This window comes from Balaenoptera ricei, chromosome 3 (genome assembly GCF_028023285.1).
Source record: "Balaenoptera ricei isolate mBalRic1 chromosome 3, mBalRic1.hap2, whole genome shotgun sequence".
NCBI classification, from domain to species: domain Eukaryota; kingdom Metazoa; phylum Chordata; class Mammalia; order Artiodactyla; family Balaenopteridae; genus Balaenoptera; species Balaenoptera ricei.
Genome location: NC_082641.1, coordinates 73,220,306 through 73,234,877, shown reverse-complemented (window position 1 = coordinate 73,234,877; position 14,572 = coordinate 73,220,306). Strand labels below are relative to the sequence as shown.

Sequence of the window (14,572 nt, the reverse complement as noted above, 5' to 3'; positions counted from 1 at the left end):
TTCTTCCTTTTTTTTAAATTACTTGATAATGTTTTTTAAATTTTTTATTCTAATAACTTTATTTTATTTTATTTTTTTCTTTCTTTCTTTCTTTTTTTCTCCCTTTTATTCTGACCGTGTGGATGACAGGGTCTTGGTGCTCCAGCTGGGCGTCAGGGCTGTGCCTCTAATGTGGTAGAACTGAGTTCAGGACATTGGTCCACCAGAGACCTCCCAGCTCCACGTAATACCAAACGGCAAAAATCTCCCAGAAATCTCCATCTCAACGCCAAGATCCAGCTCCACTAAACAACCAGCAAGCTACAGTGCTGGACATCCTATGCCATACAACTAGCAAGACAGGAACACAACCCCACCCATTAGCAGAGAGGCTGCCGAAAATCATAATAAGGTCACAGACACCCCAAAATACACCACCAGATGCGGACCTGTCCACCAGAACGACAAGATCCAGCCTCATCCACCAGAACACAGGCACTAGTCCCCCTCCATCAGGAAGCCTACACAACCCACTGAACCAACCTCAGCCACTGGGGACAGACACCAAAAACAACAGGAACTACGAACCTGCAGCCTGTGAAAAGGAGACCCCAAACACAGTAAGTTAAGCAAAATGAGAAGACAGAGAAACACACAGCAGATGAAGGAGCAAGATAAAAACCCACCAGACCTAACAAATGAAGAGGAAATAGTCAGTCTCCCTGAAAAAGAATTCAGAATAATGATAGTAAAGATGATCCAAAATGTTGGAAATAGACTGGCGAAAATACAAGAAATGTTTAACAAGGACCTAGAAGAACTAAAGAGCAAACAAACAATGATGAACAACACAATAAATGAAATAAAAAATTCTCCAGAAGGAATCAATAGCAGAATAACTGAGGCAGAAGAACGGATAAGTGACCTGGAAGATAAAGTAGTGGAAATAACTACCACACAGCAGAATAAAGAAAGAAGAATGAAAAGAATTGAGGACAGTCTCAGAGACTTCCAGGACAACATTAAATGCACCAACATTCTAATTATAGGGGTCCCAGAAGAAGAGAAAAAGAAAGAAATATTTAAATATTACTGGGAAATATTTAAAGAGATTATAGTTGAAAACTTCCTTAATATGGGAAAGGAAATAGTTAATCAAGTCCAGAAAGCACACAGAGTCCCATACAGGATAAATCCAAGAAGAAACACACCAAGACACATATTAACCAAACGATCAAAAATTAAATACAAAGAAAAATATTAAAAGCAGCAGGGAAAAACAACAAATAACATACAAGGGAATCCCCATAAGGTTAACAGCGGATCTTTCAGCAGAAACTGCAAGCCAGAAGGGAGTGGCAGGACATATTTAAAGTGATGAAAGGGAAAAACCTACAACCAAGATTACTCTACCCAGCAATGATCTCATTCAGATTCAACAGACAAATTAAAACCTTTATAGACAAGGAAAAGCTAAGAGAATTCAGCATCACCAAACCAGCTTTACAACAAATGCTAAAGGAACTTCTCTAGGCAGGAAACACAGGAGAAGGAAAAGACCTACAAAAACACACCCAAAACAATTAAGAAAATGGTAATAGGAACATACATATCGATAATTATCTTGAATGTAAATGGATAAAATGCTCCAACCAAAAGACATAGATTAGCTGAATGGATACAAAAACAAGACCCGTATGTATGCTGTCTACAAGAGACCCACTTCAGACCTAAGGACACATACAGACTGAAAGTGAGGGGATGGAAAAAGATATTCCATGCAAATGGAAATCAAAAGAAAGCTGGAGTAGCAATTCTCGTATCAGACAAAATAGACTTTAAAACAAAGACTATTATAAGAAACAAAGAAGGACACTACATAATGATCAAGGGATCAATCCAAGAAGAAGATATAACAATTGTAATATTTATGCACCCAACAAAGGAGCACCTCAATACATAAGGCAAATACTAACAGCCATAAAAGGAGAAATTGACAGTAACACAATCATAGTAGGGGACTTTAACATCCCAGTTTCACCAATGGACAGATCATCCAATATGAAAATAAATAAGGAAACACAAGCTTTAACTGATACATTAAATGAGATGGACTTCATTGATATTTATAGGACATTCCATCCAAAAACAACAGAATACACTTTCTTCTCAAGTGCTCATGGAACATTCTCCAGGATAGATCATATCTTGGGTCACAAATCAAGCCTTGGTATACTTAAGAAAATTGAAATTGTATCAAACATCTTTTCCGACCACAATGCTATGAGACTAGATATCAATTACAGGAAAAAAATCTGTAAAAAATACAAACACATGGAGGATAAACAATACACTACTAAATAACCAAGGGATCACTGAAGAAATCAAAGAGGAAATCCAAAAATACATAGAAACACATGACAATGAAAACACAACAACCCAAAACCTATGGGATGCAGCATAAGCAGTTCTAAGAGGGAAGTTTATACCAATACAATCCTATCTTAAGGAACAAGAAACATCTCAAATAAACAACCTAACTTTACACCTAAAGCAATTAGAGAAAGAAGAACAAAAAATCCCCAAAGTTAGCAAAAGGAAAGAAATCATAAAGATCAGATCAGAAATAAATGAAAAAGAAATGAAGAAAACAATAGCAAAGATCAATAAAACTAAAAGCTGGTTCTTTGAGAAGATAAACAAAATTGATAAACCATTAGCCAGACTCATTAAGAAAAAAAGGGAGAAGACTCAAATCAATAGAATTAGAAATGAAAAAGGAGACGTAACAACGGACACTGCAGAAATACAAATGATCATGAGAGATTACTACAAGCAACTATATGCCAATATAATGGAAAACCTGGAAGAAATGGGCAAATTCTTAGATAAGCACAACCTTCCAAGACTGAACCAGGAAGAAATAGAAAATATAAACAGACCAATCACAAGCACTGAAATTGAAACTGTGATTAAAAATCTTCCAACAAACAAAAGAATAGGACCAGATGGCTTCACAGGTGAATTCTATCAAACATTTAGAGAAGAGCTAACACCTATCCTTCTCAAGCTCTTCCAAAATATAGCAGAGGGAGGAACACTCCCAAACTCATTCTACGAGGCCATCATCACCCTGATACAAAAACCAGACAAAGACATCACCAAGAAAGAATACTACAGGCCAATATCACTGATGAACATAGATGCAAAAATCCTCAACAAAATACTAGCAAACAGAATCCAACAGCACATTAAAAGGATCATACACAATGATCAAGTGGGGTTTGTCCCAGAATGCAAGGATTCTTCAATATACGCAAATCAATATGGTTAATATGGTGATATACTATATTAACAAACTGAAGAAGAAAAACCATATGATCATCTTATTGAGATGCAGAAAAAGCTTTCGACAAAATTCAACACCCATTTATGATAAAAACCCTCCAGAAAGTAGGCACAGAGGGAACTTACCTCAACATAATAAAGGCCATATATGACAAACCCACAGCCAACATCGTCCTCAATCGTGAAAAACTGAAAACATTTCCACTAAGATCAGGAACAAGACAAGGTTGCCCACACTTACCACTATTATTCAACATTGTTTTGGAAGTTTTCGCCACAGCAATCAGAGAAGAAAAAGAAATAAAAGGAATCCAAATCGGAAAAGAAGAAGTAAAGCTGTCACTGTTTGCAGATGACATGATAGTATACACAGAGAATCCTAAATATGCTACCAGAAAATGACTACAGCTAATCAATGAATTTGGTAAAGTAGCAGGATACAAAATTAATGCACAGAAATCTCTTGCATTCCTATACACTAATGATGAAAAATCTGAAAGTGAAATTAAGGAAACACTCCCATTTAACATTGCAACAAAAAGAATAAAATACCTAGTAATAAACCTACCTAAGGAGACAAAAGACATGTATGCAGAAAACTATAAAACACTGATGAAAGAAATTAAAGATGATACAAATAGGTGGAGAGATATACCATGTTCTTGGATTGGAAGAATCAACATTGTGAAAATGACTATACTACCCAAAGCAATATACAGATTCAATGCAATCCCTATCAAACTACCAATGGCATTTTTCACAGAAGTAGAACAAAAAATTTCACAATTTGTATGGAAACACCAAAGACCCCAAATAGCCAAAGCAATCTTGAGAAAGAAAAACGGAGCTGGAGGAATCAGGCTCCCTGACTTCAGACTATATTACAAAGCTACAGTAATCAGTATGGTACTGGCACAAAAACAGAAATACAGATCAATGGAACAGGATAAAAAGCCCAGAGATAAACCCACGCACATATGGTCACCTTATTTTTGATAAAGGAGGCAAGAATATACAGTGGAGAAAAGACAGCCTCTTCAATAAGTGGTGCTGGGAAAACTGGACAGCTACATGCAAAAGAATGAAATTAGAACACTCCCTAGCACCATACACTAAAATAAACTCAAAATGGATTAAAGACCTAAATGTAAGGCCAGACACTATCAAACTCTTAGAGGAAAACATAGGCAGAACAATGCATGACATAAATCACAGCAAGATCCTTTCTGACCCACCTCCTAGAGAAATGGAAATAAAAACAAAATAAACAAATGGGACCTAATGAAACTTAAAAGCTTTTGCACAGCAAAGGAAACCATAAACAAGACGAAAAGACAACCCTCAGAATGGCAGAAAATATTTGCAAATGAAGCAACTGACAAAGGATTAATCTCCAAAATTTACAAGCAGCTCATGCAGCTCAATATCAAAAAAACAAACAATCAAATCCAAAAATGGGCAGAAGACCTAAACAGACGTTTCTCCAAAGAAGATATACAGATTGCCAACAAACACATGGAAGGATGTTCAACATCACTAATCATTAGAGAAATGCCAATCAAAACTACATTGAGATATCATCTCGCACCAGTCAGAATGGCCATCATCAAAAAATCCACAAACAATAAATGCTGGAGAGGGTGTGGAGAAAAGGGAACCCTCTTGCACTGTTGGTGGGAATGTAAATTGATACAGCTATTATGGAGAACAGTATGGAGGTTCCTTAAAAAACTAAAAATAGAACTACCATACGACCCAGCAATCCCACTACTGGGCATATACCCTGAGAAAGCCATACTTCAAAAAGTCATGTACCACAGTGTTCATTGCACCTCTATTTACAATAGCCAGGACATGGAACTAACCTAAGTGTCCAGTGACAGATGTATGGATAAAGAAGTTGTGGCACATATAGACAATGGAATATTACTCAGCCATTAAAAGAAACGAAATTGAGTTATTTGTAGTGACGTGGATGGACCTAGAGTCTGTCATACAGAGTGAAGTAAGTCAGAAAGAGAAAAACAAATACCGTTTGCTAACACATATATATGGAATCTAAAAAAACAAAACAAAACAAAAAGGTTCTGAAGAACCTAGGGGTAGGACAGGAATAAAGACGCAGATGTAGAGAATGGACTTGCAGACACGGGGAGGGGGAAGTGTAAGCTGGGACAAAGTAAGAGAGTGGCATGGACATATATACACTACATAATGTAAAATAGATAGCTAGTGGGAAGCAGCCGCATAGCACAGGGAGATCAGCTCGGTGCTTTGTCACCACCTAGAGGGGTCGGGTAGGGAGGCTGGGAGGGAGGGAGACTCAAGAGGGAAGAGATATCGGGATATATGTATATGTATAACTGATTCACTTTGTTATAAAGTGGAATCTAACACACCATTGTAAAGCGATTATACTCCAATAAAGATTAAAAAAAAAAAGAGAGAAAATGGAATGTTTAAAAAAAAAGAAGATATCTAAGATTTCAGAAATTAAGAATTCCCCCCTCCCAAAATCTGTAAAAAATTATCTTCTAAGAATTTTTTTACCTCCAAACCATAAAGTTTCAACTGAAGAAGTAACAATTAATCACCAATACAGGAAAAGAGGTAAGTTTATAGAGAGAGTTCACAAAATAAGTTTTGCTAGCAAACAGATAACCTTGATCTGTTCGATGAATATGCTGATGATTTACAGGAGCATCTCGAATATATTGAAAATAAAGAATATACGCATATTGATCTATGTTAAGAGAGTAATAGGTCTAGAGCAGTGATTCCAAGCCATGTTTTCTTGAAATGTTTCAAGGATTCCACAAACATTTAACTCAGTTCAAACAATGTTCTAAACTTCTTAAAATAATAAACACATTTAAAGAGGTATATCCAAAAAAAGAATATATTAAGAATATATTAAGCAATTTATAAAAATCATGGATAGGCCTGTTCAGTAGGAAAACCTTTACATTATAGCAAACAAAAAATTACAAAATAGTTCAGTCATTTTCTTCATCATTAAATGTGAGAAAGATCTTTTTAACTTAATTGTAACTGAATTTAGAAAGACAGCCAGAGGTTGGTGCTGGCTAGAGAGTCCAAAGGTGCTTCAATGAGCCTTCTCAGCCTGTGTGAAAACTCATGTCACTTCAGTATATCTAAAACTTTAATTCTCCAGAACACGCAGTTTCTCTGTTCCCCTCAACCGCAGTTGTTAGGCAAATTACTACTCTACTTAAAAATCAAAGGAAAAATGATACCATAATCTCTCCCGAAGTGCCCTTGACTCTTTTGACAAAGAAAGTAATGATCAGGGGCCCTTCCAGAGCTAATGGCTCCAAATACGTCTCCTCAGATAAAGATTCGGGAGCAAACTGAACCACTCGATTTGGATCACCAAACTTTTGTATCTAGAAACAGAAACAGAGAGCAGAGTGAAAATGTATATAACAGCTATGGATGAAATTACGGTATCCAATATATCAATACACTGATGTATTGTGTATGTACAAGATAAGCTGAGGAAATGAAAGAAACACAATCATGATACTTGGATATAATACACCTGGCTACCTGATTTTTAAAAACCTTCTTTATTACGCTGATCATTACCCAAAACAAGTAGGTTCTTATTCCCCCAAGGATAATGGGAATAAGTGTTCAGAAAACTACAATTTGTAGAATCACCAAAGGATAACACTTCAATGACTGAATTTAGCTTTATTCACCTCTCATTTGCTTCATTTAACCAGTTAAGTTTAGCTAACCTCTTTCTTCTGGTTATGATATAATACAATATGGAGAGAAGCAAAGGCCCTGTGACGGTTAATTTAATGTGTCATCCTGGCTAGGCTACGGTGTCCAATTGTTTGGTCAAACACTAGTCTAGATGTTGCTGTAAAGGTATTTTGCAGATGTGATTAATATTTACAGCCAGCTGACTTGAAGTTAAGAAAATTATTTGCAATAATGTGAACGGACCTCATCCAATCAGTTGAAAGCCTTAAAGAGCAAACACTGAGGCTTCCCGGAGAAGAAGGAATTGTGCCTCAGGACTGCAATTTAGGAATCCTGTTTGAGTTTCCAGCCTGCTGGCCTGCCCCACAAAATTCAAACTCAAGACTGCAACTTCGGTTCTTTCCTGGGCTTCCTGCCTGCCAGCCTGCTTTATGGATTTTGGACTTGCCAGACCCCACAAACCCATGAGCCAATTCCTTAAAAAAAAAAACAACTCTCTCTTTCTCCATATGTTATTTCCTAATAGTTCTGGTTCTCTGGAGACATCTGACTGATACAGACCCCAGACAAGAGTGTTTTCCAAACTTAAAAAAAAGGTGCATCTTTCAGTCTTTTTTTCAGTACCTTGGTCCCCTGTACTTTCTGCCCCAATGGACTGGGTGATTCATGCAAAATATGCTGAACTCGGATCTGATCCACACCATCATTGCCCTAATTGAACAAGTACCATTCTTCCTTCCAACAATCTGACTTGTGACTATCTGTGAACTTTTATGCACTTTAATGGCAAAGATATCCAATGCGTATGATATGACGAATGCCTCGTCTCTAAAAGTGCCAAATATCCCCAAAACATCAGATTTTCTCAGAAAGTGTAAAATAAGTATTTCTCATTATCTTAAAGCCTTTAAAAATTATCAATAATGAGGCTATGGAATAAACTAACATAACAACCAGAACATCTGACCCACAGGAATTACTATGACTTCATTTGGTCTTATAACTTTCAATTCATCACAAGCCTATAGAGTTTCAACAAATGTAAATGCATTTTCCAATAAATCCGTTAAATCCAAAATTTTGTGGGCAAAACAAAGTCTGACTTACTGTTAATGTAACATCTTTAGCTCTGGAGTCTAACTTAGCTTCTCCTTTCACAAGTTTAAGTTTAATAATGAAAGTCTTTTCAAGTTCAACGTCATCATGAGGATAGACTATCAGAATGATGCTTCTCACTCCACCTTCCCCATCTCCAAAGGAGAAGGACCCGCTCACCGGGTCTGCGATGTCTCTGTTCTGTGATGGTAGGGCTTCCTGAGAATTGGGTCCGACTATCTCCCAGTTTACCTGCAGGGTGTTTGTTTTTTTAATAGAAACGATCAGCTTTAAACAAAGAATTACTTAGCAGGATATGTAGTATTAAAAATATATATACATACATGTGAAAATTATTCTAGAATATCTCCAGCAAATTCCTATGTTATCAACTCATGTTGTTTAAAATAATATTTGCAAATATAAGCTATGTATCTATAGAATATCTGTTTTCATGAATAGTAATGTCTAACAAGTAAAGAAAGATCTGAATACCCAGTCATTTGTTATCACCACAGGATAACAAAAACATAAAGGTATATATTCTAAATATATATATTAGAGTAATATAAACTTTAAAAATATGAGTACAAACTGTCTTGCTAGTGCACAGCTTCTGTCCATCAAAACCTATTTGAATCAGACTATAAAACCATGTGAAAGGCCTGCTGGACGTGCAGCAATAAATATACTTAAATTCCTAGTGTAAGAGGAACAGAAATTTTCATAAATTGTTACAAGAAACAAAAATTTTATATTGCAACAAATGCATTTTTTAAAGTTTCTATAATTTAAAATTGTATACGTTTCATATGCATAAAGAAAACTGGGCACTTCTCTTTGCTTCTTTCATCTTTCATCAGCACTGGACACAGCTGACCACTTCTTTCTCTTGAAACACTGTGTCCTGTCTTCCTTGGCTTACATGTTACTCACATAACACATACCTTCCTAGTTTTCCTTCTTTACTCCTCAATCTTTTTGGCTGGCTCTCCCTCCTCAGATCCTTAAATGTTGGGAGCCCGCGCTTGGGTCTATACCCCTTACATCCCTGTCTACACTCCTTAGGCCACAGAGTTTCAAATGCCTCCAGGTGTGTCAACATCTTTTGAATCTGTCTGCAGCCCTGACCTCCCCACAACCCACACTCGAACTTTCCCCTGCCTACCTGCCCCTCCAGTGGGGTGTCTAGTAGCTATCTCAAATCAACAAGGCCAAAAGAGAACCCACCCTTGCTTTTCCCCCAAGCTTCGGCATCTCAGTAAACAGCACTACAATTCAACCAGTTGCTCAACTAAAATTCTAGCAGTTATCCTTGATTACTCTCTTTCCCTCCACAAGCCCAGTGAATTTTTCCTCCAAAACATACTCGATGTCCTTTCCCATCTGGCCAGCTCCATCTCCACCCCTGTCTGAGCCATCGTCAGCTCTGCCCTGGGCTATAGAGGGCAGGAGCCTTCTAACTGCTCTCCCTGCTTCTACTCCGGCTTCTTGACAACCCATTTTCCTCACAGCAGTTATAAGTGAGCTGACAACCCAGTGACACTGACATCATTCCCCTGCTTAAAACTCTCTAATGGCATCCTATTTGCACTTAGACTCATCTTTAACCTGGCTTAGAAAGTTCTCTGTGACCAAACACCTATGGGCCCCTCTGATCTATCTTGTGCTGTTATCCCTTCATTTCCAAGCCCATCCACCACATGGAGCTCTGCATACCGCAAACATGCCAAGTTTGTAGATCTGCACTAGCTAATCCCTCTGCCCAAATGCTCATCCCTCTAACAATTACTTGAGCACCTCTTTCGTATCATCTTTCAGCTTTAATATCACACCCTTACCATCCAATCAACAGTGGCCAGCAGGTCACTTATGATTGTGTCTCCTGATTTTACATTCCTGCCAAAAACTTCGTGTTATCAGATCATTTTCTTTTCATTTTTTTTTTGTTTATTGTTTGAAAACTTTATGAGAACAGAGATGAAGTCTGTCTTGTTCACCGGTGCATTCTCAGGGCCTATAACACGGTCTGGTAAATGGAAAGCCCTCTACAAATACTTGTTGACTTTTACCAGAATCCTTCATTTAATTTTTAACTTTCTCTCAAGAGTGCCCTGAAGACAGCTATATATCTCATGCATTTTTATGTACTTCAAAGGATTTTAGAAGCTGCTTTATACCTACTAGGTAATTAATAAATATTACTGACTGTGAATAAATAAATGACTGTATTTGAGGAATAAGAAAATCCAACACCGTATCTATCAATCCAAATTATTTTTTAAATCATGGGAAGAATAACTCTACCTGAATCTCTCCCAAGAGTCCTCCAGTCCGCTCCAGCATCAAGGGTAAAATCATTGTAGAATTGGGATTAGGAACAGAAATTTTGCTTTGATTGAGAAATCTTACTACACCAAAGGGAGAGTCACTCTTGGCAATCGTGATTCTGCACACTAGGTGGCGCCCAAGGACCGCTCCACCAGTAGCTCCAATGAGCAGGATTTCAATGGGCTCCTCAAATTCACTGCATAGCAAGAAGGAGCAATTCTGTGAGTCTAAACATATTAAAATGCTTCTAAAATCCAAATAACTAGTCATTTTCCAAATTGGTCATACATATTCAAGGCACAGTAGTCACACACCAAGTGGTAAGAAGAGGGTGCTTAGCTAACAGCACAAATGATCACTTCAATATTACATAAACTGGGATAGTTATTGGACTCTCTTCCCCTCTTTTTAATTGCTTAATGCATTAAGGAAGTGATCTGCAGGATGTTTCCACATTCTGATTAGACTTTTCAAATCTAGAAGAATAAAAATGATTATTTCTTCTTCTATTTGAGAAAAAGTGACGCACAATCACAATGGTCTCCCAATCCCTTTTTCCTTATCTCAGCACCCCCTAAAGTTTCTCACTCGTTTTTCAACGGGTACAAGTATAATCTAAAATTCTATTATCAGTGCAAAACATAGGTAAGGACTGGAGCACAATACTCATGCTTTACATATGCCCATGTTATTTCCAATATCACTAAATAGTATTACCTTTCATTGTCATCAATGATGGAAACATTTATAAAACTTAAGCTCTGCCCATGCTGAAAGGTGACTGAACTACCATGCAGTACATAATCAACACCACCAGGAACTGCAGAAGAGCTCTGAGAGATGACATCAGCTGTCACATGGCCATAAGTGCCATGAAGCCTCACCACTGGAATCATGATCATCCCTACGTCCTCCTCCACTGTAACAGGAATTTGAAATTAATTGGTATGCCAGACAAAGCAAGTGACTTTTATAAGATCCAGTCAAATCAAACATGACAATTAAATATAACAGTACAACACAAGCACTCAATTTTTCCGCAGTTCATTTATCGCTTTAAAAAACAATTAGTGAAAATGTCATGACTTATTTTTTTTAGGAGAACTATAGTGTGTCACAAGTTGAAAATTATAGTGAGTGTAAGTTAGAATTTAAATAATCGATTTAATCATTAGCATAGCCATTCTTTCTCTGTGTGCCACATATAAATAAATAACCCTTGCTTTTTTGACAATGCTAGATGAGCACAAAAAACACTTAAAATATGTGTACTCAAGGAAACCATTCTGGATTGTTTCTGCATATTTAACTGAAACATCAGTAATATAAAAAATAAGGTGTATGTTATTTATATCAAATGAGTGCTTGAAAAATCCAGATATAAAGATGATTCTGTTACATTTTCAGTTCCTATGAAATCTACTTGTAAATCTGAAAATGTATCCTCAGTGCTTGATTTCAACTTAAAAATTCTATTCACATTTTATTTCTTCTTCAGCTATGCTAACATATGTATATTAAAATATCATTTAATAGAGTTAACATTAGCCAGGGCTAAATAGTACTGAACTTACATTGTAATTATAAATGTATTGTCCCAAATATCCCCAACGATAGTGAATCAAACAGAAATCAGTGAACAAAAAAGATCCAAGTCCCATTTTTCTGTTGGTGTAAAAATGCAGCCTTTTTTTACTCGCTGTAGACTGAAGTTCACAAAATGGTGATGTTTTCCATGACTTTACCCATGAAGTCAATACAAATCAACTCCTAAAGTGATTTCTGATGAACTTTAAAAATGGCTAGATAACGAAAGAATTTGACGGAGGCAATGAAGCCAATAAATTAATTGCAACAAGAAGATAACATGTTTATTTTGAAAGGTATATTCATATTCTGCTTTTGAATAAAATCAGAAAAGCAGCCACCTCCTTCTACCAGGAGGAAATATAACCATATATTCTGCATTCTGCTTCTACAAGAGGGGAGAATTGGCAAGATAAGGCAAGCTGCTATTAGGAACTGTTTCAAGAAAGCATGACTAGGAGTCCAGATACTACCTGCATCTGCGGTCCAGTAAAATATTTCAAAGGTGATTATTCATTAGAAAGTGAATATTCACTGATTTCTAATCACAAAGGAAATTAAGCATTACATAAATTAGAAATATATTCATAAAAGTGTTCAAAATACAAACATTTCAACAATCTTAAAGTTAAACATAATTTCTCTAAACGCCTTATTCCCAACCATTCCACTTTGCCATACAAAAGTGAGATTCAAGACTGCCCAAAGGTAACTCAAAATATATTTTTAAAATAAATACATAAATATATATAAAGGCATATATAAATACATACAAAGGTGTATATATGTGTACACACACACACGCACGCACACACGCATGCACACACCCCAAACCAGGAAAATTTGCATACGGCAATTCAAACTGACAATGTCGGGCTGAGGTACTCTAATTCAGAAATTGGTGGTAAATTTATAAGTAACGTTACTGAACCTACCTTCAAAGGCAGTATACCTTGGGTCAAATTCAATGATTCCCTCTGCGTTATCATTTTTCATTATGATGATTCGGACAATGGAGATGTCTCCTATTTCAGGAGGTTGATCCACCTGAAGTCCATTTTCTTGGATGGTAAAATCATACCCTCTATCAGAGTCATAAAAAATAAATAAAATAAACTGAGTATAATTGCTTAGCATGAATTGAAGAAGGGTCCTATTAGCTCCTATAATTTAGTCCTATTAAGCTTTTTCATCCTTTTAAAGATCCCAACACAAAAATACTTTTCTTTTCTGAAATGATGTTTGAAATATATTTCTGTGCTGCTCCCAATTATCACTGCCTGCATAAAACCAAAACTAATATAAAGTTATTAAACTTAGGCAATAGGAAGATAATAAAACTATTAGGAAATTGGGAAGAAGTTGGAAAATGAACTTCTGGGGCTAGGAATGTACTGCTGAACACATACTACAGTAATGGGTCACGGAAGGGAATGTACATTAAATTGTAGTGCACTCAAAGATGGAAACCAGCTGGGCTTGAGATCTACAGTGTTACGTTGAGAGGGTTACTTTATTTTATTTTATTTTTTAATGGAAGAGAGAGTTACTTTAAGGATATAATGAGTGTCATGCCACTAAAGAAATATTAAGCTAAACCATCAAGATTCAAGAAAATATTCCAGTTTCTGTGAATATCAATTAAATCAATGCCTCTATTCTTTCATATAGATGGTAGTTTACTTGTCTAGCAATATATTTCTGCTGAGAAAGTCTCTTTTAAAGATTGCTATTACTCCCATCAAAGAAAAGTTTTGACTTCCCGGGTTTTACATCGCTTTAATTCCTGAAGCCACCAAAAAAGATGGCACTAAACCATTTTAGTCCTTCCTTCAATTCCCAAATTCTATTTACCTAGTATTTTTGACCTACCTAGTTTGGAAAGGTTGAACGCTCATTAATTAGATTACATACAAGACAAAATTAGAAAACTGGGGGTTAAAATATTAAATGATAAGAGAAACCGTTATCAGTAGTCTGAGATGGATCATGGTTTAGCTGCTTACCGTAACTGAATATCAAGGCAGTAAATTTTCTAGCAACTAGGCAAATTGGGTTTATACTACTCTCCTTTTCAGATCAAAGGAAGCCTAGAAATTTATCTGGAAGAAAAACTTGTTTCCTCAGAATTAAGCTTAAGTAGGAATTGCCTTTTTTAAAGGGCAGCGAGGACAAATGCTTCAAGCCCCACTTAGTCAAAAACACAGATATAATCTCACACATAATGTGCCACATTTACCAAACTTCACTCACTTAAAATAGTCAGTGACCAACCCAAGTTTTAATACATTTAATACAAGTACACATTCATTCCCATCGTCAGACACAGAATCATACCTGGGAAATTTAAGAGTTGAAGTGTTAGTGAGGCCACAGTAATTTTTCCCGGGGGAATGATATACACTCTGCCTCAGTCATTCAGTGAAATATTTTAGTTAAAAAAAGCTTTAAAGCTTTGCATTAATATCACAAATGCAAAAGCATTTTCATTGCATGC

At 36.4% G+C, this 14,572-nt stretch overlaps 1 protein-coding gene across 1 annotated transcript in view; it reads right to left on the bottom strand.

The window, feature by feature from the left end:
* ADGRV1 (adhesion G protein-coupled receptor V1) overlaps positions 1–14,572 on the bottom strand; it is a 531,821-nt gene that overhangs the window by 352,514 nt on the left and 164,735 nt on the right. Inside the window, exons 65-69 of the mRNA XM_059919079.1 lie at positions 13,011–13,159; positions 11,206–11,407; positions 10,465–10,684; positions 8,170–8,409; positions 6,585–6,734 (exon numbers count right to left, since the gene is read on the bottom strand). Coding sequence (XP_059775062.1) covers positions 6,585–6,734; positions 8,170–8,409; positions 10,465–10,684; positions 11,206–11,407; positions 13,011–13,159 — 961 coding nt within the window. The remainder of the gene's footprint in view (positions 1–6,584; positions 6,735–8,169; positions 8,410–10,464; positions 10,685–11,205; positions 11,408–13,010; positions 13,160–14,572) is intronic.